The sequence below is a fragment of the Pantherophis guttatus genome, chromosome 16 (genome assembly GCF_059756535.1).
Source record: "Pantherophis guttatus breed Tessera chromosome 16, ASM5975653v1, whole genome shotgun sequence".
Classification (NCBI taxonomy): Eukaryota; Metazoa; Chordata; class Lepidosauria; order Squamata; family Colubridae; genus Pantherophis; species Pantherophis guttatus.
This window is the reverse complement of record NC_142078.1, coordinates 15,377,327-15,401,949: the sequence shown is the minus strand read 5'-3', so window position 1 is coordinate 15,401,949 and position 24,623 is coordinate 15,377,327. Positions and strand designations below refer to the sequence as shown.

At 45.3% G+C, this 24,623-nt stretch overlaps 4 protein-coding genes and 4 non-coding genes across 11 annotated transcripts; 6 read left to right on the top strand and 2 right to left on the bottom strand.

Moving 5' to 3' along the window:
• Positions 1–336: 336 nt before the first annotated feature.
• On the bottom strand, positions 337–5,240 carry MED22 (mediator complex subunit 22). Of its 2 annotated transcripts, none has more exons than XM_034404403.3 (5): positions 5,069–5,240; positions 4,147–4,271; positions 3,637–3,717; positions 2,928–3,136; positions 337–1,478 (listed from the first exon to the last, which is right to left on the bottom strand). In XM_034404403.3, the coding sequence occupies exons 2-5, from the start codon at positions 4,267–4,269 to the stop codon at positions 1,274–1,276; spliced, it is 618 nt and encodes a 205-aa protein (XP_034260294.2). In that variant the 5' UTR covers positions 4,270–4,271; positions 5,069–5,240; the 3' UTR covers positions 337–1,273. The 2 variants fall into 2 exon arrangements, with proteins under 2 accessions (XP_034260294.2, XP_034260296.2); XM_034404405.2 differs by having other exon boundaries at positions 337–2,368; positions 5,069–5,185.
• On the top strand, positions 5,233–11,762 carry RPL7A (ribosomal protein L7a). The gene is made up of 8 exons (XM_034404402.3): positions 5,233–5,446; positions 6,908–7,028; positions 7,253–7,402; positions 8,468–8,608; positions 8,863–8,942; positions 9,946–10,076; positions 11,299–11,368; positions 11,609–11,762. Exons 1-8 carry the CDS (start codon positions 5,444–5,446, stop codon positions 11,711–11,713), a joined length of 801 nt encoding a protein of 266 aa, XP_034260293.1. The 5' UTR covers positions 5,233–5,443; the 3' UTR covers positions 11,714–11,762.
• Positions 7,094–7,167, top strand: LOC117656283 (small nucleolar RNA SNORD24). Its single transcript, XR_004588917.1, has one exon. It is a non-coding gene; the product is annotated as a small nucleolar RNA SNORD24 (small nucleolar RNA).
• LOC117656284 (small nucleolar RNA SNORD24) lies at positions 8,324–8,389 on the top strand. Its single transcript, XR_004588918.1, has one exon. It is a non-coding gene; the product is annotated as a small nucleolar RNA SNORD24 (small nucleolar RNA).
• Positions 8,697–8,772, top strand: LOC117656282 (small nucleolar RNA SNORD36). The gene has a single exon (XR_004588916.1). It is a non-coding gene; the product is annotated as a small nucleolar RNA SNORD36 (small nucleolar RNA).
• LOC117656281 (small nucleolar RNA SNORD36) lies at positions 9,753–9,830 on the top strand. Its single transcript, XR_004588915.1, has one exon. It is a non-coding gene; the product is annotated as a small nucleolar RNA SNORD36 (small nucleolar RNA).
• Positions 11,763–12,027: 265 nt separating the features above from the next.
• Positions 12,028–19,402, bottom strand: SURF1 (SURF1 cytochrome c oxidase assembly factor). Of its 3 annotated transcripts, none has more exons than XM_034404360.3 (9): positions 19,310–19,402; positions 18,091–18,163; positions 17,440–17,570; positions 16,679–16,761; positions 15,344–15,535; positions 15,107–15,179; positions 14,382–14,544; positions 13,202–13,283; positions 12,028–12,456 (listed from the first exon to the last, which is right to left on the bottom strand). In XM_034404360.3, exons 1-9 carry the CDS (start codon positions 19,370–19,372, stop codon positions 12,390–12,392), a joined length of 927 nt encoding a protein of 308 aa, XP_034260251.2. In that variant the 5' UTR covers positions 19,373–19,402; the 3' UTR covers positions 12,028–12,389. The 3 variants fall into 3 exon arrangements, with proteins under 3 accessions (XP_034260251.2, XP_034260252.2, XP_087736114.1); XM_034404361.3 differs by having other exon boundaries at positions 16,659–16,761; positions 19,310–19,382; XM_087879988.1 differs by lacking the exon at positions 19,310–19,402 and adding an exon at positions 19,113–19,251.
• A 2-nt stretch (positions 19,403–19,404) lies between these two features.
• On the top strand, positions 19,405–24,178 carry SURF2 (surfeit 2). Its single transcript, XM_034404362.3, has 6 exons — positions 19,405–19,570; positions 20,712–20,866; positions 21,182–21,285; positions 21,571–21,762; positions 22,672–22,826; positions 23,939–24,178. The coding sequence occupies exons 1-6, from the start codon at positions 19,442–19,444 to the stop codon at positions 24,011–24,013; spliced, it is 810 nt and encodes a 269-aa protein (XP_034260253.2). The 5' UTR covers positions 19,405–19,441; the 3' UTR covers positions 24,014–24,178.
• Positions 24,179–24,623: the final 445 nt, after the last annotated feature.

Genomic DNA, 24,623 nt, shown 5'->3' with positions numbered 1-24,623 from the left:
TCTCAAATACTTTGGCCACCTAAGGAGAAGGAAGGACTCGCTGGAGAAGAGCCTAATGCTGGGAAAGAAGAAGGAGACGGCAGAGAACGAGGTGGCTGGATGGAATCACCGAAGCAGTCGGCGTGAGCTTAAATGGACTCCAGAGGATGGTAGAGGACAGGGAGGCCTGGAGGAACGTTGTCCATGGGGTCGCGATGGGTTGGACACGATTTTGCGACTAACAACAACATAAATGACCCACCAAAACGAACACCTTATTTTTGCAGTTCCGTTTTGTGGCAGTCTTTCAACTCTCCTGGTTCGCATCTTTTGTGTTGGAAAGAATTATCCACGCCCTGGGCACTAACCAAACCTTTATTTCAATAGCCTCGTACAATGAGAAAAAATATTTAAAAAAAAAAACCTGTAAAGTTTTCCATAAACGGAAGAAAAACCCCATTGGTGTCTTTCACATTTTCAACACTGTTAAATGTCTCTTTAAGGTTACCTGATTTTTAAAATCACGTCTGGTGGAAAAGTTGTGCGTCTCTTTAACTATCACTGTCCGGGAATCTTAAACTCTGTTGGCTGGGTATTTTGAGGTTTGTCACTCAGCAGTATTTGGGGGTCTGAGGTTTTCTCCTTCTCGAAGTCACAGAAAAAGAGATCTCACAACAACACAGAGGTCATTTTTTTCCCCCTAGTCTGAGCATCCCCTCAAAAACGTCTCTGGGTTATGATGTTAAATATCTTCTCAAAGAAACAGACAAAAAAAAAAAGCTTTCCAGAATATCAAAACGGCGTTGCAAACACAGAAACGACAAGGAGACAGCTGCTACAGATAGTCCTCGACTTACGACGGAGCCCAACATTTCTGCTGCTATGGGAGATGGCAGCCGAGTGAGTTTTGCTCTGTTTTACGACTGTCTTGCCACTGTTGTAGTGAATCGATGCAATCGTGAAGCTAGTAATTAAGCCGGTTATTAAGCGAATGGCTTCCGTGTGGACTTCGCTCATCAGAAGGCCGCAAAAGGGAATTGCGTGACCCCCCGGGATGCTACGCCCATCGTAAATATGAACCAGATGCCAAGAACCAGAGGCTGCAACGATCGTCAGTGTGAAAAACGGTCTTTTCAGTACCGTCGCTGCATGAATTGTTATAAGTCGAGGACTGAAAACACCAAGTAAATCCCCATACGCATACAGGTAGCACCCTCAGCTTACGAATTGTGCCCGACATTTTGGTTGCTAAAGTTTATTGTTGAAATGCAAGGAGCGAGGGGGGAAATCCCTTTTAAGGATGCTCCGGGGCGCCCACTCCGTGCCCGTTGATGTGCGGGTGCGAAGGCACTGAGGCCTGCGGGGCGGGAAGATTCTGCTCCATTGCGCTGGCGGCGGCAGCCAGGGAGGTGACGAGGCTTTCCAGAGGCGAACCGGCTGAATCCTGTCTCCAGTAGGCTTCAGAAAGAGAGAGGTGGCTGGCATCGCAGACGCCGTAGCTTGGCGGAACGAGAAGCCCGTTAAGGCAGCGAGGAAGAGAGACGAGAGAGAGAGAGAGAGAAGCAGGAGGGGAAAAAAGGGGGGAAAAGAAGAAAGCAAGAGAGAAGCAAAGGCGTTACGAAAACAAGCAACATCTTTTAGAAGGCAGTAGCAACAATTTGCGGACTCCCAGATTTAGACTGGGGCTCTTTACAAATATATATATATTCATCCTACTGGCAGTCCTAGACTTACGACAATTCAGATTAGGATTTCTCTTGCTACTAAGTGAGAGCTGTTAAGTGAAAGTTGCCTCATTTTACGACCTTTTTTTGCCACCGCTGTTAAGGGGATCATCACGGCAGCTGTTCCATGGGCTTCCCCCCCCCCCCCGCTTTGACTTGGTGGGACAAATGGTCGCAAAAGAGGATCACAGCTGGGGAGATTTTAAAAGGGAAAAAGCAGTGTTTTTCTCTCCAGTGGCCATTGGTTATTCTTTCCTCTATTTACAGATGGCCAACTTACAATTGATCATTTAGCAACCGTTTGGAGTTACAAGAGCACTGAAAAAAAGCGACTCATATTTATGACGGTCGCAATGTCCCGGGGGTCCCTTTTGAGCCCCGTTCAGCCAGATTCACTGAACAAAGCAGGTTAGTCACAGAACAATTGCAGTGATTTACTTAAGCAAATGTGGCAAGGAGTGTCGTAAAAAAAAGGGCAAAACTCAGTTAACGACAGAAATGTTGGGCTCGGTTTGGTCGTAAGTCAAGGACTACCTGTATTTTGTAGGGGATAAATCTCCCAAATCCTGCCCCGCTTTATTCCTTCGCTCCTCCAGAAGCCCTGCTTAGAAGCCAACAGATATTGCAAAAGATCGTAGATAAATTGCCAAAAAGAGAGGCACAAGCTAAGCATAAGAGACAGGAGGAGAAATAAGGGGATCATCAGACAAGCTGTGGGTTAAATATATATATAAGAAATAATAAAGAAATAAAATAAAAACCAGCCCAAAGTTAACATTTTTTTTTCCTACCACAGTTTTATTGATAATAAAGCTGCAGCAATCATTAGGGGGGTTCGCATATATTATTAAAGATATACGAAAAAAAAACTAAGAACATCATCAAACTCCTAAATAAAATAAGATCCCGGCTATTGCAGACTGAGAGAGGGGACCGAAAAACCCCCCAAAACAAAACCACATTTAAATCCCAAACTGCAAGATTGTTAGGCAGCATTTCCCTAAGTTGCACAGAATTGCAAACAAGGAAATAGGAGTGGCTTGATTGTTTTCGAGGACGGCCAGAACCACCCCGGAAATATTAAAAAGCACAAGTTTTAAAAAACAAAACAAAACAAGAGTTTTAAAAAGTTTCAGAACGCAACCTCTGTCTCCAAGGTCAAAAAAAAAAAAGAGAAGGCCACGGGCTGATTATCCCGAGATTTCTCCGTGGATTTATTTGTACCTGGAAGAGTAATACTCCTCTTCCAGTTCGTAGAGGTCGACGGAGATTTCATCCCGCAGCGCGATCAGTTTCTTGTCGCATTCCTCCTGCAGAGCCCGCAATTGCTGATTGCGTTGGTTGATGGCTTCGTTGACCGAAGGAAAATCATTAAGGATTAAGAATTGCTTCAGATCGGACACCAGCTTCATGAGGGACTCGCCAGCTCGGACCTGATGAAAAAATCCACATACAATGGTACCTTGGCACTCAAATGCTTTGAAACTCATCGGATTTGGTACGCAACGCATTATGACACGAAAATGTTATCTCAGTACTCATCATTTCTTTGTTTCAACGCACAAGCTAGAGTTTGTCAGTGTCGGCTGCCTTGTGACTCACTACATTATTCATCATTTTTGATACCCATCACGCCTCCCGGAATTAATTCACGATGTGTAACGAGGTACTATTGTATTTGGAAAACATGGCCAAATTTTATCAGAGTTATTAGCAATTTTGGTCATGGGATGATTTCCTTCCCGCTCTCTGGTGGGACAGAATTAAAACCCTGTTTCTGAGGGCGGATGGCAACCACCAACATTTTCCAACCATCAATTTAATTAAATTCATTGGTTAAATTTATATGCATAAATAAATTCATTAAAGGCAGATTTGCAACTCCTCTCCGAGCAGAATCCTCTGCAGAATATCTCAACTCTAATCCACTCACAATATTTGCCGCTCTGACGTGCATCTCATAGTTATCCTGTTCGCCTTGGGTCGCGCGAGACACTTGGGTTTCTTCTTCAATCTGGAAAAGGAAAGCAGGTACAAAAAGTCTAACCATCTGCGGGTTGTTTGAAAAGCTGTCGAGCATTTTCCCCTCTGCTCTAATAAAAATCTGTTCCCCTATTTCTTTGCACTGTGTAATGTTGTTCGCTGACTAGAACAATCTGAAAATGTTCAAAGCATGAATGGAATGGAATGGAATAGAATAGAATAGAATAGAATAGAACAGAACAGAATTTTTTATTGGCCAAGTGTGATTGGACACACAAGTCCTTGTGTCTAGTTGTTCTGGTGTGCAGTGCTCTACAGCGTCGTTTTGAGGGTAGGAGTTGAAACAGTTGATGTCCAGGATACGAGAGGTCTGTAAATATTTTTTCAGCCCTCTTTTTGACTCGTGCAGTATACAAGTCCTCCATGGAAGGCAGAAGGAGGGGGGAGGGTCTCTTCTCACCTTTGCAGACTTGATGATTTCTGTGAAGTTGTCCATGATGGATTTGACATCATCTTTCAGACGCTTGTTGTAGGACTGGAGGAGGGTTTCTTTACTCTGGGGTAGGACCCGTTGTTGCGACATGGCTAGGAGAGGAACGGACCAATGAAACGGCGTCGCAAATAACAAATCCAGAGAAAAATGCATTTTAAAAAAACCCCCAAATCTAAAATCATTTTTTAAAAAAGAAAGAAATATGGCCCATAAACATTCCATTTCACTTTTCAGGGTTAAAATTTGCACCTTTGTGTCAAATGTTATTCCGGAGCCACACATTTGCCTGCAGGCACATCAATATTAAAAAGAAGCCGTAAATAGTCCCACCCCCCCCCAAAAAAACCTGATGGATTGTTCTGATAGAAATACATATGAAGCAAATAATCAAGATTGTGGAGCCGAGAATCAAATGTCAGAAAACAATATAAATTCCGTATCTATTTAACTAAACAGAGAGGGGGGGGGGGACAGATCTGGAAGCAAGGCTGCATTCACACAACAAATGAAGTAATCACCTCCATTTAGAATAGAGTAGAGTAGAGTAGAGTAGAACAGAGTAGAATAGAATAGAATAGAATAGAATAGAATAGAATAGAATAGAATAGAATAGAATAGAATAGAATAGAATAGAATTTTTTATTGGCCAAGTGTGATTGGACACACAAGGAATTTATCTTGGTGCACAAGCTCTCAGTGTACATAAAAGAAATTTTAATTTTAATTTTAATCTATTGGATCGAGCTATTCCCCATAAAGGAGAGGGAGAGCATTTTGAGAATAAGGCTAATGAGGACTAGAGCCTTGCTCCATCCATTTAAAACACCAGGGACAAAGTATTGCAAAAGTGGTTTAATGCAAATTGCTTAAAAATTGACGCTCTTCTCACCTGTATCAACATCCACCCTTTTCACTTCCACTCCTTAATCAAGCATTTCTAATCCGAAAAGGGAGGTTTTATTTCCCCCCCCCCAATGATTGGCTGAATCCTGAAAGCTGATTGGTTGTTTGGGGAGGGAGACACTCTTCCTGTTGTAGTCAAGGGTTGGACATACCTCCTCGGAGGACTCTCTAGGAGCGTGCGGAAGCCCGATCAGTCGCTTATCGTCTCTATGATGAAAACAAAAAAAAAATCGGCTGAGACCGCTCTTCCCCTTCCGCATCTTCCCGCGTGATTTGAGCGCCGAGCTTCTCGCGAGAACCAGCGGGACTGCGATATATTACCCAGAAGGCACCGCTCTCTCTTTTTCTTCCTCCAGCCAAGATGGTGAGTTTTGCGACGTGTTGGCTCTACCGGTGGGAAGGGGGGGGGATCTTCCAATCCGGCGCCATCCGCCCATCGGAGGCCCGGCTTGGGGGTCTTTACCGTGCATCGGAGGGCCAGGAACCCCGCCGAACCGGAGGCCGCTTTTATTGGGAGGGGAAAATGATGGGAAGCCGGTCTTGGGGTGGGCTGGAGTTTGGGCCTCGCTGGTGGGTTTTTTTGCAAAGATCGGTGGATCATTTTTAGGCTGGAAGAAGCATCCGAGCTCAAGTCATGCCCGATTGCATGCCAAAGCAATATATACAGGATAACAGAATTGGGAGGGATCTTGGGAGGTCATCTAGTCCAGCCCCCTGCACACGCAGGAGACCTGGGGATTCGAACCGCCGACCTTTCTGATCGACGTCTTAGCCACTGAGCCTTCGGCCCCCCTAACCTTGGGGGAAACATGTAAGGCGCACTAGTGGACTTCAACTCCCAGGATTCCTAAGCCAGCCTTGCTGAGCGGAGGGATTCTGGGAGTTGAAGTCCCAACTAGTCTTTTAAAGACTTAAAGACCTAAGTCTTTCCCCTTTTTAAATGGGAATTTTAAATCTGGTTTTAAATTATTGGGGTTTTAAATTTGTTCAGCCAAATTATTTAATTCGTTTTAATCTATTTTAAGTTTTGTATTTATATGTTTTATTCCATGGCTGTTCACCGCCCTGAGTCCTTCGGGAGTAGGGCGGTATACAAATTCAATAAAATAAATAAATAAAATAAAAGATGCCAAGTTTTGGAGATCCTTTGAATCAGGCAAACAAATGCCTGGTACCGTTTTTGATTTAAGAGCAGGGAATCTTCAAATTGTGGACTAGAAGTCCCAGAATTCCCCCAACCAGCATGGCGTGACTGGGCTAACTGGGAAATGCTGGGAGTCCGCAAGTCTTCTACCCTGTTTCCCTGAAAATAAGACATCCCCTGATAATAAGCCCAATTGGGCTTTTTAAAATGCAGAGCTGGAAATCAGGTAAGACAGTAAGAGGAGCCCTATCTTGCTCCACCCGCCCCAAAATAATAAGAGCTCCCCGAAAATAAGGCCAAGCACTTATTTTGGGGTTAAAAAATATATATAAGACAGGGTCTTATTTTCGGGGGAAAACAAGGTATAAAGTCGCCAGGTTTGGAGACCCCCGATTTAGAGGGATGGAAGCAGTAGTCTTAGTTGGGTGAGGTTAATATTTATGCTGGTTTACGAGATTAATAGAGAAAATTGGATCATTGTAAATGGATTTGCATTGCATTGACAACAAGTTTCCAGATCTGAGCAGCATGGCTGGGATGTTGGGAGTTCTAACCCAGCGCCTAGTCTGATCCCCAGCTTGGACAACGCTTGGGGGAGAAGGTGCATAAGGAGATGTTGCGTTTACGTATTTGGCGGTAGATGGGATGATCCAGATTTAACTTGTGCTTCAACTTTTGCAGCCGAAGGGGAAGAAGGCCAAGGGGAAGAAGGTGGCTCCGGCCCCTGCTGTGGCCAAGAAGCAGGAGGCCAAGAAGGTGGTGAACCCCCTGTTTGAGAAGAGACCCAAAAACTTCGGCATCGGTGAGTTGGGAAAGGAGAGGACATTGGTGGGATGGGAACTTAAATGCTGTGTGAAAAAGGGTGCAAGCAAATGATGGAAAGAATATTTGCTAACTGAATGGCAGTGCTGACAAGCTTTTCCACCAAGATCTCTGATGCCGGTGCCCCTTTTTCGTTCTGGAGCGAAGCCCCCAAGCTTACAAAACTATTCCTCTTTTTCTTCAGTTGATGCTGTATCTTTGCAGGTCAGGATATCCAGCCCAAAAGAGATTTGACTCGCTTTGTGAAATGGCCTCGCTACATCCGGCTCCAGCGCCAGCGGGCAATCCTTTACAAAAGGTTGAAGGTGCCCCCAGCGGTCAACCAGTTCACCCAAGCCCTGGACCGCCAGACGGGTAAATGGTGATTTTTTTTTCCTCTTGAATCAGAGGAAGGAGGCTGGGCAGAGGGTTGCAAATGAAAAACGGGTCTTCCTGTATACTGGTAGTCCTTTTTTTAAAATTTGATTTTATTTGATTTATATGCCGCCCTTCTCCGGAGACTCAGGGCGGCTTACAATGTGCTCAGCAATAGCCTTCATCCTTTTGTATATTTATACAAAGTCAGCTTATTGCCCCCACAAACTGGGTCCTCAATTTACCTACCTTAGAAAGGATGGAAGGCTGAGTCGACCTTGAGCCTTGGCGAGATTCGAACCTGCAGTAATTGCAGGCATCTGGTCTTAATAACCAGTTTAATAACAGGGTGCCTTAGACCACTGTACTACCAGGGCTCTTGGTAGTACAGTGACTTACGATAAGGACCGAACCTGGAATCCCAGCCATTAAGTTGTGCCGGTTGTTAACCAGTGACTGCACCCTATTTTATGACCACCTCTGTGGCCGTCATTAAGTGAGCTCATTAGTTAAGTAATTTTAGGGGGGTTTTTTTGGCCAGAAACTAGAGGTAAAATGTTGCTTTCCAGCAAAAAGTTATAAATTGCAGTCGTGTGACTGTGGGAAACTACAAATAGCCATAAATTTGGAGGTGGGTTGGCAACCATCCAAACTGCGATTATGGGAGGAGGGGGCTCTGAAACTTAAAAGTAGGTCTGGAGAGGTTTGCGTTAGCGATTGCTATTTACATTTCACTGCTCAAAAGTATTTTTGGGTGCTCAGTTGCCAATTCAGAGCGTAATAACTCGTGCCAATAAAAATTTGATTTGGGGGGTATGATTTTGCTGTCTAGATTCTAAATAATGTGGGGTATATGAAAAGAGGGGAGGAAGGAATCCCCCCCTTCGGGGTTTAGACTGAAGGAGAAAAGTTTCTCTAATGTGCAGATGATGGAAGCAAATATCTGAGCTTTCTTGACGACTCCCAACCACCAAGATCGCTGATGCACAAGGATCTCTTATCAAGCTGCTAGAAGGACGGGCAGAGAAATGCTCCGGTTTCTCATTTAATGTCTTATCTCCGCAGCGACTCAGCTTCTGAAGCTGGCTCACAAATACAGACCTGAGACCAAGCAAGAGAAAAAACAGAGGCTGTTGGCTCGGGCGGAGCAGAAAGCCGCGGGGAAGGGCGACGTTCCTACCAAAAGGCCACCTGTGCTGAGGGCAGGTAAGCTTTCGAGCGCCTCTGTGCGGCTTTCCTAAGCTCGGTTAGCTAGAAAGGACAGAATTCCTGGCGCTTTCTCGACAACCGGCTATCGCAGTGATGTGTGAATTTCTTCACCTGAACTTGATTGAAGACCAAAAGACATTGGCTATTTAACTCTGAGCTTTAGCAGGTTGGCCCATTCCTTGGGGGCATCACGTACAATCCGGCTTGGTTAATGCTGCAAATTTAGCGTCCCGGTTTGTGTTTTTTTTCAGGTGTCAACACAGTCACAACCTTGGTGGAGAACAAGAAGGCTCAGCTGGTGGTGATCGCGCACGATGTAGACCCCATTGAGGTAAAGCAGAGGGGAAGGCTTCGTCCTCTTTTTTTTCATTTCCAAATTTTGCGCTTTAGCATGGTGGAATACCAAACTGTTGTCTCCCATGCTTTGTGGGGTAAAGAAGCAACAGCTTTTAAAAAAAATAATAAACCTTTGGCTCCCGGGCAGGAATATGCAGCATTTCACAGCCATTTTCATTTTTTCCTTTCCTATTTTGACAATTTTTTAGGGTGCACGTTAGCCTTGTATTTGAAGTGGACTGGGGGAAAAAATGCAGGAATAATTGCCTAGTGTTAATCTTACATCTAGGGCAGGGGTCGGCAACCTTAAAAACTCAAAGAGCCACAAAGGTCTTAACCGGAAGCCCCCCCTCTTCAATTCTGGAACCGACTGGAAGTCCGATTCCCTGCACCAGAGTCTCCTAGTGCAGCATCCTTTTTCCTCTACCTGTCCTAATGGAAAGCTCTATCAATTGTGACTGGAAAACTTGCTTCTTGCCATAGAGCCTCTTCCTGGTGCGCCTTGCTTTTCCTCCCCGTAACCGAAAGCTCTTCAAAATTGTGGCGGCGACGGAGCCGCAGCAGAGGGATGAAAGAGCCACATGCGGCTCCAGAGCCGCAGGTTGCTGACCCTTGATCTAGGGGCTTCATTCTCTTGGGAGAGGAGGAGAGAAATGGCTCCTTTGCCATCACTCTTGTCAGATTCTTTCATAAAGTGACTCTCTTGGTTAATTGAGGGTGGGGGGAGAGAAGTCAGACAATTTGTGAGTCTGGAAGTGGCTGTTCTCACAACAGCTCTCACAATCCTCTTGCTTGGGCTTGGCAATTGCAATGATGTTTGAATTTCTTCGCCTGACTCCCCCGTGGAGAGCAAAACTACACGAGCTTTTTAACCCTGAGCGATTGCCGCTGCCCAAATCTCTCCCCTCTCTCGTCGGGGGTCAAAAAAATGCAGCAGGGTCCTGTTAATGAAAAGGTTTGTTCTCTCTCTCTCTCTGCCTCCCCCCCCCCCAATGCAGCTGGTGGTTTTCTTGCCCGCCTTGTGTCGAAAAATGGGGGTCCCCTATTGCATCATCAAAGGTAAAGCCAGGCTGGGTCGCCTCGTCCACCGGAAAACCTGCACTTGCGTGGCCTTCACCCAGGTTAACCCGTAAGTAGCCCTAGTCCTGCCAACCTCTGGACAGACAACGGCAGATCTAATCGGGGATTTGGGTGCCAACTGAGCAGCCGTTATTTCAATAGCTTCTAGAAGGTCATAGATTTGCAGGTTGGAGCGCCCTTGAGGACAGGTAGTCCTCAAGTTACGACCACAATTGTTCCTGTTGCTAAGCAAGATGCTTGTTAAGTGAGTTTTGCCCGATTTCACGACTTTTCTTGCAGCAATTGTTAGGGCAGGGGTCGGCAACCTTAAAACACTCAGCCACAAAAGTCCTAACCAGAAGCCCCCGTTCAATTCTGGAGCCGACTGGAAGTCAGGTTCCCCCACCATAGTGTCTCCTCCTAGTGCGGCGTCCTTTTTCCTCTACCCTAACTGAAAGCCCTATCAATTGTGGAGCCAACCGGCAACGGAGCCGCAGCAGAGGAATGAAAGGGCCACATGCGGCTCCAGAGCCGTGGGTTGCCGACCCCTGCGTTAGGGGATTCGCCTATATTATTAAAGATATACGGAAAAAAACTAAGAACATCATCAAACTTAAATAAAATAAGATCCTGGCTATTGCAGACTGAGGGAGGGACCCAAAAAACCCCCATGTTTAAATCCCAAACTGCAAGAAGTGTTAGTAACCTGGTGGTTAAGTGAATCTGGCTTCCCCATTATTATTATTATTTTTTAATTTGATTTATATGCCGCCCTTCTCCGGAGACTCAGGGCGGCTTACAATGCGCTAAGCAATAGCCTTCATACTTTTGTATATTTATACAAAGTCAGCTTATTGCCCCCACAAACTGGGTCCTCATTTTACCTACCTTAGAAAGGATGGAAGGCTGAGTCAACCTTGAGCCTGGGGAGATTCGAACTTACAGTAATTGCAGGCAGCTGGTGTTAAATCACAATGCTTTTAGTCTGCTGAGCCACCAGGCCCTTCTTGGCTTGTTCACAAAAAAGATCCCATGACACTGCAACCGTCATAAATACGAGACAGTGGCCAAGTGTCTGAATTTTGATCACGTGACACTGGAGATGCTGCTATGGTGTGAGAAATGGTAGTAAGTCAACTTTTTCCAGGGACTTTGGACAGAGACTAAAACGAATGGATGTAAGTCGAGGACTACCTGTATGTTCCTTGCATGCGGCTTTCACCTTGAAAATGGTGGCCTTGGACCCCCCCCCCTTGCAAATTGCTTGACCCTCACTTTTTTTTCCTATGCAGTGAGGACAAAGGAGCCTTGGCTAAGCTGGTGGAAGCTGTTAAGACCAACTACAATGAGAGATACGATGAGGTAAGACTCCCGCCTGTGATTTTTGGTTTGGTTTGGTTCCGCTTGTGTCGCCTAGTCAGCGGGTCTCTTAAGGGGCTTAGAATATATGTTTTTTAGTACTCTAATTGATAGTGTCTGAGTTAACTGCAATAAACAATAATTTGGACAGAGACTGTAATTGCAAAGAGGTAGGCAGTGCGGCAGAATCAACATTTCTTCCTGTTGGCAAACCAATTTTGTTTTGTTTTTTTTCCTTTCCAGATTCGTCGTCACTGGGGTGGAAACGTCCTGGGTCCCAAATCTGTCGCTCGGATTGCTAAGCTTGAAAAAGCCAAAGCTAAAGAGCTGGCCACCAAGCTTGGATGATAGATGTGTCAGTTTTTCTGTACATAAAAATAAAAATTCTAACCAAAAAGGCTTCTCTCTGTGCTTTGATTACTTTAAAGGGGTATTTTTTTAAGTGGTGGGTAACATGCAGCTCGCTCCCATTTTTTAAAGAAAATAAATGGGGAAAAATATTAGGCTTGATCTAATCTTCCTCTTCCTATATTTTCCTAACAACAACCCTGTGAGGTGAATTGAGCTGAGAGAATTACTGGCCCAAAATTATTGTCGAGCAATAGTTCTTTGTCCTGTTTTCCATCACCCCCTCATGCAATGCCAGGAAGAGTTGGAACACATTAAAAAGACCCAAATTTTATTTGCAGTCAATATTTCAAGAAACGTGATTCAAATTACCACAAATAATATAGTTACCTCCAAGCCCCTAGTTTTAAATCGATTTCTTGTCCGTTGACGAGCCCACATTTGAATGGACTTTTCCTTTCAAGACTCCCCATTACTTGATTGTCTTCTGAAAACCAGTAATATTTCCCCAAATATGTGAAGATCGGCTTACTTTTAAGAGAAAATCTGCCTGGTTTCCAGTAACTCCTGTCTTGGCTGAGAAGTCCCAAATCATCTTCCAAATGAGCCAGTCTACGATCTGGGCTAGATGGCCGCTTTTTAAAGCCGCACACCTGAAACCACGTTCTTCCAAGACTCAAAAAGGCACCTTCTGAATGAACCTCTTGTACCACAAGAAGGAAGTGGCTGCACACAGCGTGTACCTGCGTAGGAGGAGAAAATGTTTGATTTCACTTCACTTTTGTCTGATCTAGTTGAGCTATCGGTTCAGAAACAATTGCTGCTTTAATTTCCAGATCCCTTGATTTATGAAGATAAAATCTATAGCTGATGCAGGGCAGGAGGGTGGATAAAAATACATGGCTGCAGCACATTGATTTAAAACCAGAAATATTTTTCTTGGGGATTTTACCTGAAACTTACAGTAAAGAGAACGCATATTTAATTATCCATCTATTAGCTGCAGCTAGAATTGTATTTGCACAAAATTGGAAAAGCGAAGAGATCCCTACTGAGAAGGTGATTAGGAAAAGATTAGAATGTGCAGAAATGCAACAGATTTAACGCTTGCAACTAAGGAGAAAGAACAGACTGAATATTATAGGATATGAGAATTATTTTTATCAGTGGTTGGAGAATAAAAATGGAAGTTGGAAATAAGATTAAAGAGTTGAAAATACGTTAAGATAGAGATGTAAATATTATGATTTAGGATTATGCTTAATATATTCTTATTAGGGGATATGTTAAGGGAAAAATGAATAGGTTTACTACGTTCAATACTACAATTGTAAGATCAGAGAATTAATATCAATTAATATAATGAATGCTATTGTAAATCTTAATGGTTATTGCCAAAATACAAAATTTGTGGATCGCTAACGGATTTACTCTTCCTCATCTTGCCCACCCCTCCCCACCAGCGCAAACAAATGTGTTGCTACTCACCAAGTAAGTATATACTGCATGTGCTCATTTCGTAAAGTTACTCTGGTCTGGCCCCCAATTGGCCCCCCGGGAACTGAGCTTCCTGTGGGTATAAGAGAGAATTGGGGTTCGATTCGGTAAGATTTTGTATGTGTTGCTCACCCATGAGTTCAATAAGCTTAGAATAATTACTTCAAAGCTCTCTTAAATATTGCTTCCAGAAACTTTCCCCAACATTCTGTCCTTTGATGTTCATGGAATTTTTAAGTCCCATAATTACCAAAAGTTGGGCTTCTCTGGAAACAACCTCCCTGCCATTAAGACTATTGGCACACCTTCCCAAGGGGAATGTATATCAGTGTGTTAATCGATTAAAGGGAAAGGTAAAGGTTCCCCTCGCACATATGTGCTAGTCGTTCCCGACTCTAGGGGGTGGTGCTCATCTCCGTTTCAAAGCCGAAGAGCCAGCGCTGTCCGAAGATGTCTCTGTGGTCATGTGGCCGGCATGACTCAACGCCAAAGGCTCACGGAACGCTGTTCCCTTCCCACCAAAGGTGGTGCCTATTTTTCTACTTGCATTTTTTACCTGCTTTAGAACTGCTAGGTTGGCAGAAGCTGGGACAAGGAACGGGAGCTCACTCCGTTTACGCGGCACCAGGGATTCGAACCGCTGAACTGCCGACCTTTCGATCGACAAGCTCAGCGACTTAGCCGCTGAGCCACCGCATCCCTTCGATTGCTTCCCATTAGTTTACCCCTTGAAGCACTTCTTAAGCTTTAATAAACCCTGAAACACACTATTTAGTACGAAATTAATCAAGGCAAGTACACGGATCACATGTGATAGTTTCCGTGTCGCTAATCCATGCTGCCACTGCCACACGTGAGCATCCTAGCCTTGAATTTCATCCAGATCTACATTCTTCACACGTGCAGCTAAGAATAGAAGCAGGCAAGCTGGCTTCCTGTACTTGGTTTGGGGTTACAAATTCCACAATTTGTAAGGGAATTTAAATCTAAAACACTGTTAATTTGGGGGGCCCACAAAATTGGCTCACCTAACCTAAGGCCTGTTCCACTCCAATAATTCCTTAAACTATCTAGCGGGCATCTGAGGTTAGTCAATTTTAAATTTTGCCTAGGAAAACTGCATGCAACATCCAGAAAAATCAGAGGGCGGGGCAATCTTTGGGGGACTTACTATAGTCTGCATCAATAAAAATGGGCTCTGCTCCCGTGACTCTGGCCATGGCATCCAAATCACGGTAAAACCACGTGTTTTGTTCAACGTTGTTTTCCGGCACAAAAGCTCTCCGAGGTTCTGTTAGCCTCACCAGCCCAATGAGTTCAATATCCCCTTGGATCTAAAAAAAAGGAAGAAGAAAAATCCAATTTCTATTCTTCAAAACTTTGACTAAGGTAAAAGTTCCCCTCGCACATATGTGCTAGTCGTTCCCGACTCTACGGGGCGGTGCTCATCTCTGTTTCAAAGCCGAAGAGCCAGCGCTGTCCGAAGACGTCTCCATGGTCATGTGGCCGGCATGACTCAACGCCAAAGGCGCACGGAACGCTGTTTCCTTCCCACCAAAAGTGGTCCCTATTTTTCTACTTGCATTTTTTTTTTTTTTACGTGGTTTCGAACTGCTAGGTTGGCAGAAGCTGGGACAAGTCACGGGAGCTCACCCCGTTACGCGGCACTAGGGATTCGAACCGCTGAACTGCCAACCTTTCGATCGACAAGCTCAGTGTCTTAGCCACTGAGCCACCCTTCAGAAACTTTGACTAGTTCAATCCAAAACAAATATATAAAGGAACAAAACCGTTTCAAGACATGTTATAAATTATTTCAGTCATGGGACCTTGGGCAGGATTTCATGTTATGTTTTTAAGCAGAGAGGGCTACCCCACGGAAAGCAAGCAGCGTACCTGTCCTTTTAATCTTGTCTCTGGATTCATCCTTTTTCTGGGAACAAATCCTCTGTTGACAAGAATCGTTATCCTGCAGGTTTTAAAAAATAAATAAATAAACAAAAGTCACTCAGCGGTCAACTTCAGGTTTGACAGCAAGGCTGCATTTTATTTACTTAAAACTTGTATATAGGCGCCTATCTTTCATCCAACTCTAGGCGGCTCCTTAAACCTTGGAGCTGATAATATACACACCCAAGGTCAGTGCAGTAAAAGGGAGTGATGACGTGGGCTCCACTCTCCACGTTAGACATGATACGGCCGGCATTCCTGGCTTCTTTCTCAGGGTCCACTGGGGATCGTGGGAGCACATACAGCTCTTTGGTGTGGTCGAAATGACCTCTGACCTTGACTGGCACGTATTCCAATTCGTTCAGTTCATAGAGGCTGTAGAAAAGGAGCAAGGCAGGAAGGAAAATCGGGGTTATAGCTTAGACAGCCAAAGGTCCCCTGGTGAGGAAAAGAAGGTTTGCCAATTAATATTGTCTTTTATGAACGAGAGCAAGGGAAAACAGACAAACGTAACTGCCTGTTAACAGTAAAGTAAGAGACAACACCCTGAAGTTGCTATTAAGGAAACTTAAGGAAACCAAGCAACTCGCTTCCTTGCAGCAAACAGCAAACAGCCTGTTTCAGTTTCATTTTCAGCACAGCCTGATTAGCACAAGAAAAAAATATCTGCCTCTGCCTCCCAGCAACTCGCCTCCTTGCAGCAAACAGCAAACAGCCTGTTTCAGTTTCATTTTCAGCACAGCCTGATTAGCACAAGAAAAAAAAATCTGCCTCTGCCTCCCAGCAATTTGCCTCTTTGCAGCAAACAGCCCGTTTCAGCTTCAGCACAGTCTGATTGGCACGAGCAGCTGATTGTCGGTTGGATCGGCCTCCCGACCATCAGAGGCAGATTTTTTTTTCCTTCCTCCCTCCCAAAAGGTAGGTGCATCTTATACTCCGAAAAATAAGGTAGTTTCTGCCAATTATCTAGCAACTAAAACAATTATGGCTGCCAGGGCTACAGTTCTCATAAAACTAGCAACAAAAATAGTTTGCAGTGAAATGAGGCAAGGCAAATTCTGGAAGGTGAACTTGCAGAAATGTAAGCATATGGGGAAACCGCTGTCCTGGCAGCCATTTTATAGTTATTTGTATACTACAGTTTGCAAAGAGGCTCAGGTTAGATCAGGGTTCACCATTTTAATTCTTGTGGACTTCAAGCTCCCAGAATTTTCTCAGCCAGCCATGCTGAGGGAATTCCGGGAGCTGAAGTCCACAGGTCTCTTAAAGTTGCCAAGTTTAGAGAACCCATGAGATTGACAAAAGAGAATTTGTTTTTCTAGAGGACCGAAGGAAGCAGAGTGCATTCTGGGCAGGAAAAAGGAGCAGCAGCAAACAGTGGCACCAGTTTTCTTCCTGATGAAAATAAATAAATAAAAAATTGTGAGTGGTCTTCCCACCAAAATCAAAGTGGAGGTGCCCATTTGATGTTCTCGGTAATACTCTAAAGTCTCTTTACCATTCCCAAAAGACACGTACTCTGCAGGCAGTGGAATTGGCTCGGCAGAAACCCTGCTGTCCAGTTCGGCAATCAGTCTCAGCTTCCATTCCCGCCGCTGAACCTGACATAAAGCACAAAATGTTGAGATTTTTGTTCCATTGTCAAGTAGGAGAAACCCATTTCGATCTACAGAATCCCTCTCTCACGACAGCACTACCTATCTGCCCAGCAAAGCAGGAAGCTTTTAAAATTCGCTCTTTTGAAGAAAGTAGAATAATAAGAGTAACATTTGCCGCAAACACTTAAAAGAGTTTTGCTCCACAAGAGCAATTATTAATAGACAGGCATTTCTTTAAAGAAAGATTTTGCTGCCTAGTAATTGAAAACCAGATGATTAAGCACACTGATCATTAAGCACATTATGCATGTCTTTTATTTACAGATAGTCCTCAACTTACAACCACAATCGAGCCCAAAATTTCTGTTGCTAATAAATGAACTATTGTCAGTCGAGGATTACCTGTAATTAATCCTACTTAAAACCAAAAGATTCACTGCCCTGGAAAAAGAACATGTTTAGCAGAAAAAAGAATTCGCTCAAGCCATAATCCTAACTTACTTTGAGAGTCTTTGAAGTATGGAGTACTTTGTATTCCATACATGGTAACAGCTTGACTTATACCACACAAAAGGGTAAGGAAACATGAGAATAAGGTATACTAAGCTACCCCCAAAATTACACAAGACTCAGTTTAAAAAACTCCAAGCAGCCAGCCTTCACTTCATCCGTGTTATTTACCTGCCAACAGCCAAGGAAAAATGAACCTATTGGGATGAGCAAAAGTCCCCATTTTAGTACGTTTTCTTCTGTGGCTCTGGCAGTAGCAGCTGAGGCGAAATTTCTGGCTGGACAAAGCCTCCAGCAAATCTCTGGAGAGGGGGGAAGGAAAAAAATACCATTAGTGGCAAAGCTAGTTGTAAAAACTCAGAAGTGGCATCAGGTTTATTTCTCAAATTTCTACCCCCCTCATCTTACCTAGCTGGCTCTGAGCACTTTATTAATAAAATAACATACTGTTGAATATTTTATTGTAAACTGCCCACAGTTACTCAGGGCAGATGGGCAGTATAGAATAATCAACACAGCTGCTGTTTGTATTTATTTGTTGCGTGGATGTTTTTACTGTTTGAATGTTTTTTCAATGTTTTTATAATTTTTAGAATGGCAAGAATTGCAAGGGTTTTTTAAAATAATTTTTAGAATTGCCCAGAGTCCCTTGATTGAGCTAAGTGGCTAGAGAAATTGAATGAATGAATGAAGTAGAAATGTCATGTATGAATGAATAAAAATATAAAGCAACAGTGGTTCTTTAAAAAAAAAAAAACATAATTTTTTTTCCCTAAAAGTAAAAAAAAACCCTGAAGATTAGTTCACATGGGCTCAACTCACTCGGGGGCTGCTGTAAAGCATCTTTCCAACAGCAGCGGGCAAAGGATCTCCTCCTATCATCCAGGCAGGAAAACTGAAGGAAAAGAGTAGAAGTTGAAGGAAGACTGGGAAAAGAAATCTCAAAGTTAACAAATTTCAATTTATTCAATTTATTTCACCACGGGTTGACGGTGAACTTCAACCCAACCCCTCAACTCACTGAGAAGAGGGCTCGGCCTACCTCGCAGGGCCGTCAACGAGAGCCAAGCTAGGGCCTTCCAGCTGCTTGGCACGCCAATGCCCATAAACCTCAGACACAGGCTTTCAAAATACCCATTGCTTAATGCAAGCTGGGGCTCCCCCAACTGTTGGGCACTCCAATACCCGTAACTCCCTGACAGGGCCTTTCATGCTACCCATGCCACTGAAAGCTGGGGCTCCCCCAAACTGTTAGGCACTCCAATGCCCATAACTCTCAGCCGGGTCCTTTCAAACTACCCTTGCCATTGCAAGCTGGAGCTCCCCCAAGGGCATGGCACTCCAATGCCCATAATTCCCTTTTCAAACTATCCTTGTTAATGTAAGCTGCCCCCCCCCAACTGTTTGGCACTGCAATGCCCATAAGTTTCAGCCGGGGTCTTTCAAACTACCCTTGCCATTGCAAGCTGGGGTTACCCCAACTGTTTGGCACTCCAATGTCCATAACTCCCCGACAGGGCCTTTCATGCTACCCATGCCACTGCAAAAGCTGGGCTCCCCTGAGGGCATGGCACTCCAATGCCCATAATTCCCCTTTCAAACCACCCATGATAATGCAAGATGGGGCTCCCCCAAACTGCTTGGCACTCCAATGCCCATAACTCTCAGCCAGGCCCTTTCAAGCTACCCTTGCCATTGCAAGCTGCCCCCCCCAAAAAAAACTGTTTGGCACTCCAATACCCATAACTCCCTGACAGGCCCTTTCAAACCACCCATGCTTCTGCAAGCTGGGGCTCCCCCCACTGCTTGGTACTCCAATGCCCATAACTCCCTTTTCAAACCACCCATGATAATGCAAGCTGGGGCTCCCCCAAACTGCTTGGTACTCCAATGCCCATAACTCCCCGCCGGGGGGCCTTCCCCTGGGCTGAAAGCGGCTGGCCGGGCAAGGTCAAAAAGGCCCCCATGAGGATCCAAGCGAGGCTCGACCTGCCGGACAGCCGCCTGCGAGGGGGGGGGCCGAGGCGACCTTCTCTCTCACCCGGAGCCTCCCGAGGGAGCCCCGCAACCCCCCGTCGCTTAGTAACCGTCGCCACGCCGCCATCTTGCCTGGGGGGATTCAAACGGGGGAGCACTTCCGGTTCACGCCGCCTGCGACTTCCGGTGCGGAAGCATGGCGGAGCTTCCCAGCGAGCGAGAAGGAGGAGAAGAAGAAGCGGGATCGTCGCTGCTGCTTCCCTCCGAGCTGGAGAGTTTCCTGCAGCGGCACCCGAGCTTGCGGGTCCTCCCTCCGGGGAAAAAGGTGACGATCGGCGCTCGCTTGCCCTCCCAATCCCAAGATCTGGGCTGGTGGATGGGAGACCACGCGGAAATCCCAAGGGAATAGTAGTGGGGGAGGGGTTTTCCCAAGCTGGGAAGCCTCCCTTTGGATCGGGCAGGCTGTACTTGAGGGCAGGTAAGCTTGCCCGGCTTTGTCCAGCTTCAGGAGCTCAAAACAGCTTTATGGATGGGAGACCACCCAGAGATCCCCACAGGGCTGAGCCAACGTGGAAAATTCAGCTTGAATTAAGTCTTTGGCTTAAGGAGGCAGTTCTTGAGGGCATCTTGGCTTGGCGGCACCTGCCCTGCCTTGTGCAGCCTCCAAAGCTAAAAAAAAAAGCTGGTGGATGGGAGACCACATGGAAATCCCAAGGGAATGGTGGTGGGGGTTTGGCCAAGTTGGGAAAGCTCCCTTTGAATCGGGCAGGCTGTTCTTGAGGGCAGGTCCGCTTGGCAGCACCTGCCCTGCTTTGTCCAACTTCAGGAGCTCAAAACAGCTTTATGGATGGGAGACCACTCAGAAATCCCCACAGGACTGGACCGAACTGGAAAGCTCCGTTTGAATCATGCAGGTTGTTCTTGAGGGATGCGTTGGCTTGGCAACACCTGGTCTGCCCGTCTGGGCTCTGATGCTGGAGAAGGCTGGGATGCTGGACCCTCAGAAGGGAGAACGACTCAAAAATCCCAGAGTCGGCCGTGGTCCAAACTGGAAGGTTGCATTTGAATTGGTTTTGGCTTTGGCAGGTTTCTCTTGAGTTGACTTGGCAGCATCCACCTTGTCCAGCCTTCGAAGCTTAAAAAATAAAAATTAAAAAAAAACCTGGACAAATGAACGGGAGACCACTCAGAAATCCTAGAACAGGCAACTCGGAAATCCCAGGATGGACAATTGACCGTGCTGGGAAATTCCATTTGAATTGGTCTGTGCTTAGGCAGCGTGCTCTTGAGAATATATTGGTTGGACAGCACCTGGCCTGCCTCAGCTGGTCTCCGAAAGCTCAAGAAGCCTGGGCCGATGGACACTTGGATGGGTCACCACCTAGAAATCCCAGAAGTGGGCAGTTGCTCAAACGACACAGTTTCCATTCGAATCAGCCTTTATTTACCCTGCTTTTCTTTTCCAGATCCGCTGTATGTTGACTGGCCATGAGCTGCCTTGCCGGTTGCCTGAACTCCAAGCTTTTACCGCCGGGAAGAAATACCTGCGTATGAGCAAGACCTCCGCGGTTTTGGACTACAGCGAGTACGAACCTCACATCGTGCCCAGCACCAAAAATCCGTACGTGTGTTTCGCAGACGGTGTCCCAGCAGGGCTAATGGCTGAGTTTCTTTCTTTCTTCTTTCCTTTCTTCCTTCCTTTCTTTTTCTTTCTTTCTTTCTTTCCTTTGTTCTCTCGTTCTCTCTTCTTTCTTTCTTTCTTTCTTTCTTTCTTTCTTTCTTTCTTTCTTTCTTTCTTTCTTTCTTTCTTTCTTTCTTTCTTTCTTTCTTCCTTCCTTCCTTCCTTCCTTCCTTCCTTCCTTCCTTCCTTCCTTCCTTCCTTCTTTCTCTTTCTTTGTCTTTCTTTCCACCCACTTTTTTTTTTCCTTTTTCCTAGGAATCAGCTATTTTGCAAACTCACCCTGCGTCATCTCAATAAGATCCCAGAGCATGTTCTCCGCCACATCCAAGGCCGGCGTTATCAGAAGGCGCTTCGACGATGTGAGTTGCGCACTGATTTTTCTCTTCACCTGCCTTTCCTTGAACCGTTCCTTTGTCCCCTCTTCTTCCTCAACCTACCTCAGGAGGTGGGCAGGTCACGTGCTCCAATCCTTGATGTTGTTTCTAAAGACACAGGGGGGTGGGGGGAAACTTTCCTCTAAGGGGAGAGAAGCAGGCAAGGGGTGCCGGGTATTACAGGATAGACTGCCCCAGACACACAGGTTCTACTTAGCCTTGAAGGTTTGAAAAGGAGGAAATCTTTCTTGAATGGGATCTTCTTTACAGATGAAGAATGCCAGAAAGAGGGGCTGGAATACGTCCCGGCTTGCCTCTTGCATAAACGCCGACGGCCACGGGCAGAAACCAACAACGGTGTTTGCGAAAGGAGGGTGAAGCCGAGGGGGGCATTCTGGGAACCTCCCGCCGGTGATGAAGGGGGCAATGAAACCGACGACAGCCTGAGTGATCTGTACCCAGGTAAGCGAGCTCGAAGGCCGTAAGGACATCCGGATGCGAGCTGAGCCTTAGCCAGTCCTGGATTTGCCGTTTTCCTCTGCCCACCCCATTCTGTTTCCTTGCCTGTTACCTCTATCGTAAAGCTCATCACTGATATTCATAAGCGGCTGTGGGAAGCGCCTTTTTCACTAAAGTTATTTAAAAAGTTTTCAACGATGAACCAGGCAAGAAATTCCAATCCTGTTTTGTGCACGTTCCTTCCTTCTTGGGTGGAGATCTTACCCGTCGTTCAGCAATCCTTGCATACTGGTTAAAAGGCTCGATTTAAATCAAGTCGATTTAAATCGTCATTTTTAAAGAGCAGCTGTCATCTCTGCCCCGCATTAGCTCCTCTGACCCATTCTTGAGTCCCAACAGTGCAGAATATATATTTTTTTTAATTTTGATTTATATGCCGCCCTTCTCCGGAGACTCAGGGCGGCTTACAATGCGTTAAGTAATAGCCTTCATGCTTTTGTATATTTATACAAAGTAAATATATAGCCTCGCGCTGCATAACTAAGCTCCATTTCATGCTGAATAAACTAAATTATTAATGTATCATAAATAGAAAACTAACTTTAGATTTTTTCCACTCCAAAAGCATTTTATTAAAATAAATTTGATAAAAATCAAAAAAATCCGATTTAAATTTTAAAAAATCCGATTTTTTAATTTTATTTTATCCACCCAGCGAAGAATGGCAGCTTATTCATCCCCATAGTTGAGCTATCTTCTAAAACCGTAACTCTGCTCTTAGGCATATGTCACAGGGCCTGGTTTCTGGAGGCAGAATTTATAAGGAAGGTTCGGGTGTCGATTTTAAGGGTTTTTCTGCTTCTTAATGCTTCATGTTTAAACTTTTAACGTTTAATGCTTTTATTTTCAAAGCTGAACTGTTCCCAAGGAAAAGCGCCACAGGCAAGGAGACCCCCGACGAATTTATGAGCGACAGCGACGACGAGCCTGCGAAGCCGGTGGTGGAAAATGGCAGCCGGGTCGAAACGATGGAGGTCGATTCACAGACAGCCACGAAAAGGAGAAAGGTAAAACCTGACACTTTTGACGTTCGTGGTGGTTGTGTTTGTGGCTTAACCTTTTTGCTAGGTTAGGTTAAGACTTAGGAGTTGCATGTGCTTTTAATCCGTACTTACATTACAACCATTTCTGACCCGTGATGGCGAACCTGTGGCACGCAGAGCCATATCTGTGGGCACGCTAGCTCAGCTCCAACATGCATGTGCTCGCCGGCCACCTGATTTTCGGGCCTTCTGGGCCTACCGGAAGTCAGGAAACGAGCCATTTCCGGCTCCAGAGGGTGGGGAAGGCTGTTTTTGCCCTCCCCAGGCTCCTGAAAAGCTTTTGGGGCCTGGGGAGGGCAAAAAAATGGGCCTTCCGGTCCCGCCAGAAGTCAGGAACTGGGCCATTTTCAGCCTCTGGAGGGCCTCCAGGGAGTGGGGAAGGCTATTTTCGCCCTCCCCAGGTTCCAAGAAAGTTTCTGGAGCCTGGGGAGGGCGAAAAACTAGCCTACTGGTCCCAATGTGCCATGGCGTGCCAAAAGTGGGGGGAGGGCGGGGCGCATTGAATTATGGGTGTGGGCACACGAACGCACTACCCCCGCTCCTTCCCCCCCCCGGCACTACCCCCGCTATTGGCATGCGACGGCAAAAAGATTAGAAATTTGAGGATGGTCCATTCCTTCACCATATTAATGCCATTTATAATATTAAAAGCCATCGCTGTTTTCCAAATCCTTCACGCATTCGTTCTTCAGACAGAAAAGACACTGTTCGCTCTTGACACGATCCCCAGTTTGCAGAATTTAAATAACCCTTTTTTATATTCCCAGGAGCACTCAGGTTAAATAGAAGGTAATATTTTTTGGTAGTAAGATGATTCCGGCACAGATTGCCAAGACATTCCCGTGGTTTCCTTTTAAAAACCAGCCGAGCATCTATAAACATTTACTGAGGACTTTTTCCTCAGGAACGTATAAGTATTAGACTCTCGATTGCCAAATCCCAGTTACTAACTCTTTGACCTGTACTAATGAGGCCTAGAAACCTCTTTTTAAAAAAACAAAACAATTTCTCTACAAGTTTCCACTTACCGTCTGCCTTTTTTCTTTTTTTTTCTTCCTCCCCCCTTGTCGGTCTAGAAACAAGTCGGCCCTCACAAGAAGAAATTTAAAAAGTGGAACAGAAAATCTAAAAAGCTTCGGAAAAGCAATTAACACGAACCGAGTCTTTCTGTTGGGTCAAGCTCCAGTTTGTTTAGTGTGGCGAGAAGATTATCCTTAGAACTCAAACGTGTTGCGTTTTATTTAAGCATTGTCCCTTTTTCTGGGGGGATTGTATACGTGTCACTGTACTTCATTTATATAAAGTTGTTGAAAAAACTCCTGCGTTTCTGAAATTCTTCACCTGGCAGTCAAGGGCAGAATTGCCACGAGGAAATTAAAGAGTTATGTCAGAACCCCAAATTTTTACTCAATTTCTAATTCTGCAGTGAATAAAGGTAAAGGTTCCCCTCGCACATACGTGCTAGTCGTTCCCGACTCTAGGGGGCGGTGCTCATCTCCGTTTCAAAGCCAAAGAGCCAGCGCTGTCCGAAGACGTCTCCGTGGTCACGTGGCCAGCATGACTAAACGCCAAAGGCGCACGGAACGCTCTTACCTTCCCACCAAAGGTGGTCCCTATTTTTCTACTTGCATTTTTTTTACATACTTTCGAACTGCTAGGTTGGCAGAAGCTGGGACAAGTCACGGGAACTCACTCCGTTATGCGGCACTAGGGATTCGAACCGCATCCAAGCAGTGAAATAATACTTATTATTCTAGGAAG

Bases quoted from the DNA above. Each gene is read 5' to 3' on its own strand.
- MED22 (XM_034404403.3), bottom strand. From the start codon at position 4,269: ATGTCGCAACAACGGGTCCTACCCCAGAGTAAAGAAACCCTCCTCCAG. The intron at 3,137-3,636 runs GTGAGTGGATTA...TTTTTTCATCAG, and splicing joins ACGTCAGAGCGGCAAATATT to GTCCGAGCTGGCGAGTCCCT. The intron at 1,479-2,927 runs GTACAAATAAAT...CGTTCCGCCAAG, and splicing joins GAGGAGTATTACTCTTCCAG to CTACGGCGTCTGCGATGCCA.
- RPL7A (XM_034404402.3), top strand. The intron at 7,403-8,467 runs GTAAATGGTGAT...TTATCTCCGCAG, and splicing joins AGCCCTGGACCGCCAGACGG to CGACTCAGCTTCTGAAGCTG. The intron at 8,609-8,862 runs GTAAGCTTTCGA...GTTTTTTTTCAG, and splicing joins GCCACCTGTGCTGAGGGCAG to GTGTCAACACAGTCACAACC.
- SURF1 (XM_087879988.1), bottom strand. From the start codon at position 19,235: ATGGGGGCCTTTTTGACCTTGCCCGGCCAGCCGCTTTCAGCCCAGGGG. The intron at 14,545-15,106 runs GTACGCTGCTTG...CCTTTTTTTTAG, and splicing joins AGACAAGATTAAAAGGACAG to ATCCAAGGGGATATTGAACT. The intron at 12,457-13,201 runs GTGAGTAGCAAC...CCTCCTACGCAG, and splicing joins ATGCAGTATATACTTACTTG to GTACACGCTGTGTGCAGCCA.
- SURF2 (XM_034404362.3), top strand. From the start codon at position 19,442: ATGGCGGAGCTTCCCAGCGAGCGAGAAGGAGGAGAAGAAGAAGCGGGA. The intron at 20,867-21,181 runs GTACGTGTGTTT...CCTTTTTCCTAG, and splicing joins GTGCCCAGCACCAAAAATCC to GAATCAGCTATTTTGCAAAC. The intron at 21,286-21,570 runs GTGAGTTGCGCA...TCTTCTTTACAG, and splicing joins TCAGAAGGCGCTTCGACGAT to ATGAAGAATGCCAGAAAGAG.